This window comes from Helobdella robusta (genome assembly GCF_000326865.2).
Source record: "Helobdella robusta unplaced genomic scaffold HELROscaffold_11, whole genome shotgun sequence".
NCBI classification, from domain to species: domain Eukaryota; kingdom Metazoa; phylum Annelida; class Clitellata; order Rhynchobdellida; family Glossiphoniidae; genus Helobdella; species Helobdella robusta.
This window is the reverse complement of record NW_008703617.1, coordinates 1,677,585-1,680,084: the sequence shown is the minus strand read 5'-3', so window position 1 is coordinate 1,680,084 and position 2,500 is coordinate 1,677,585. Positions and strand designations below refer to the sequence as shown.

At 33.3% G+C, this 2,500-nt stretch overlaps 1 protein-coding gene across 1 annotated transcript in view; it reads right to left on the bottom strand.

Moving 5' to 3' along the window:
- HELRODRAFT_167234 (hypothetical protein) overlaps positions 1–2,500 on the bottom strand; it is a gene marked incomplete at both ends in the record, with an annotated part of 9,885 nt that overhangs the window by 6,353 nt on the left and 1,032 nt on the right. Inside the window, 2 exons of the mRNA XM_009012760.1 lie at positions 1–980; positions 1,263–1,605. The exon at positions 1–980 is cut by the window's left edge and continues 1,597 nt beyond it. Coding sequence (XP_009011008.1) covers positions 1–980; positions 1,263–1,605 — 1,323 coding nt within the window. The remainder of the gene's footprint in view (positions 981–1,262; positions 1,606–2,500) is intronic.

Genomic DNA, 2,500 nt, shown 5'->3' with positions numbered 1-2,500 from the left:
GATGATGACGTCATTAGAAGTATCGATTTTCTTGACGTCATAATTAACATCCAATGAAATTTTACTGCTGTTCCTTAGAACCGAAAGATAATCAATCTTGAATTTACCGTCATTAAAATCATCTCCATCTTTGTTTTTGTTTTTGTTGTTATTATTATTATTATTGTTTTTCAAAACGGATAAATAATCGACCGATACGTTACTCGTATCGGTCGGTTCAACTTTTTTACTTTTCAATACCGACAAGTAGTCGATGACACTATCATCTTTATTCCTATTCTTGCAGAAGTTGATGTTTTTGTTGTTGTTGTTTTTGTTGTTGTTGTTGTTGTTAATGTTTATAGTTGATTTGTTAGTTTTCCAATTTAGCGGTTTGCCGAATTTGCCGCTAAGTAAGGCGACGCAAAATTTATCATCCATCCCAGACAAACCTGCTGATGTAGTTGACGTTGATGTTATTGATGTTTTTGTAGTTGATGTTGTTGTTGTTGTTAGTGTTTTCTCGTTGGCATTACTTTCAAACTCAAAACTGCCGTGAGCTGGTTTGTTGAATGTTGGCGAGGGATTGTTGTTGAGGTGGTTTGTGTTAGGTGCAATAATTTTGTTGTCGTTGTCGTTGTTGTTGTTGTTGTTGATGTTGTTGTTGATGTTGTTGTTGATGTTGTTGTTGATGTTGTTGTTGATGTTGTTGTTGATGTTGTTGTTGATGTTGTTGTTGATGTTGTTTTGATCGGTGTTTGAGGAGGGCTTGTCAAAGACTTTGACGATCTCGTAAATGGACGGCAGCTTGATATCTTCGTAAGTTGGATAGTCTAAATACGTACTTGAAGTTGATGATGTTGTCGTTGGTGAAGCTGCTACTACAGCTGCTGCTTTTGATGTTGTAGTTCTTGTTGCTGACGATGATAACGGTGTTGATGTTGTTGATGTTACGGCTGACAATTTCAAATTCGATGTAGTCGTTTTGGGGTTCAGTGTGGCTGTTGTCGTTTTTAAAGACGAAAATGATGATGATGATGATGCTGTTGCTCCTGATGATGATGGTGATGGTGATGGTAATGATGATGGTAATGATGATGTTGTTTTTGAGGATGACGACGATGAAGATGACGATGACGATGGCTGAGTTGACAGAACAGTTAAGGAAGTCGCTTTTGTCACCGTGCCTATATCAAAATAAAATAATAATAATAATAATAACAACAACAACAACAATAATAATAATAACAACAATAACAACAATAATAACAATAAGTTGTCACCATTCTTTTGGAATTTCTCTTTTAAATGTTGGACAAATATGGACGAGTTGGAATGTTCATCAATCCAGCCATCCGCTTGACTGTCCCACGACTTTACGATGTCTACACCAACAACATCGTCGTTCTCCTTGCTATTGTTATTATTATTATTATTGTTGTTGTTGTTGGTGTTGCTATTGTTGTTGGTGTTGCTATTGTTGTTGGTGTTGCTATTGTTGTTGTTGTTGGTGTTGCTATTGTTGTTGTTGTTGGTGTTGTTATTGTTGTTGTTATCAGTGAATTCGCCGTCGTTGGTGCTCTTACGTTGTTGTGGTTGCAGCAGCTGGTGCTGTTGTTTTCGCTGCTGTAAATTAAATATCGATTGACTATTTATTATTGTTTATTTAAATTAAAGATAAAATGCAAACACACACACAAAATACACACACACAAAATACACACACACATGCACGCACACACACACAAAACACACGTCAAAGAACCATCATTCATATTCTTGATAAACGTTTAAGTTTTAATTGACGTAACTAATACATCTGACAAATAATTAATTATATATAAAAAATGAAAAATTGATATATATATATATATAGAGAGAGAGAGAGAGAGAGAGAAAGAGAGAGAGAGAGAGGAGGGGGCAGTGAGAGAGCTACAACAACGATGTATATTTATAATATATCATATCAACAACATAATCCATGATAATAGCAATAAATAATACCGATGTTTAACATCCAGAAGTAATAATAATTACTTGCGATTAATGATACTAACTAATTATAAGTTTCTTATGGATATCAAATTGATAACATCGCATGTACATGTAAGATTATGGTTTATTAAGAAAAGACCATTAAGTATCATTAAAAATTAGTTAAGTAATAGATAAAAACCTAAATATATATACATACATATACATATGCATACGTACATATATACATTTCTAGCATGTTTTATATCATGCAGACCCTAGTTCAATATTTTTAATTTAAAAATTATTATTGAATATGTACATACACAAACACCAATGCATACATACGTACACACACACACACACACACTCACACACACACACACACACAGATATATATGTCACACGCAAAATAATATTTAACTTTACTATACATAAGTAGTTGCTATTAACTCGTTATAAATATCGAAATAGCAACTTTTGAAGTGTTTTTCGTTACGATACTTTATCTTATGTTGCATTGATTTGTTATGGAAAAAGTGAAAAT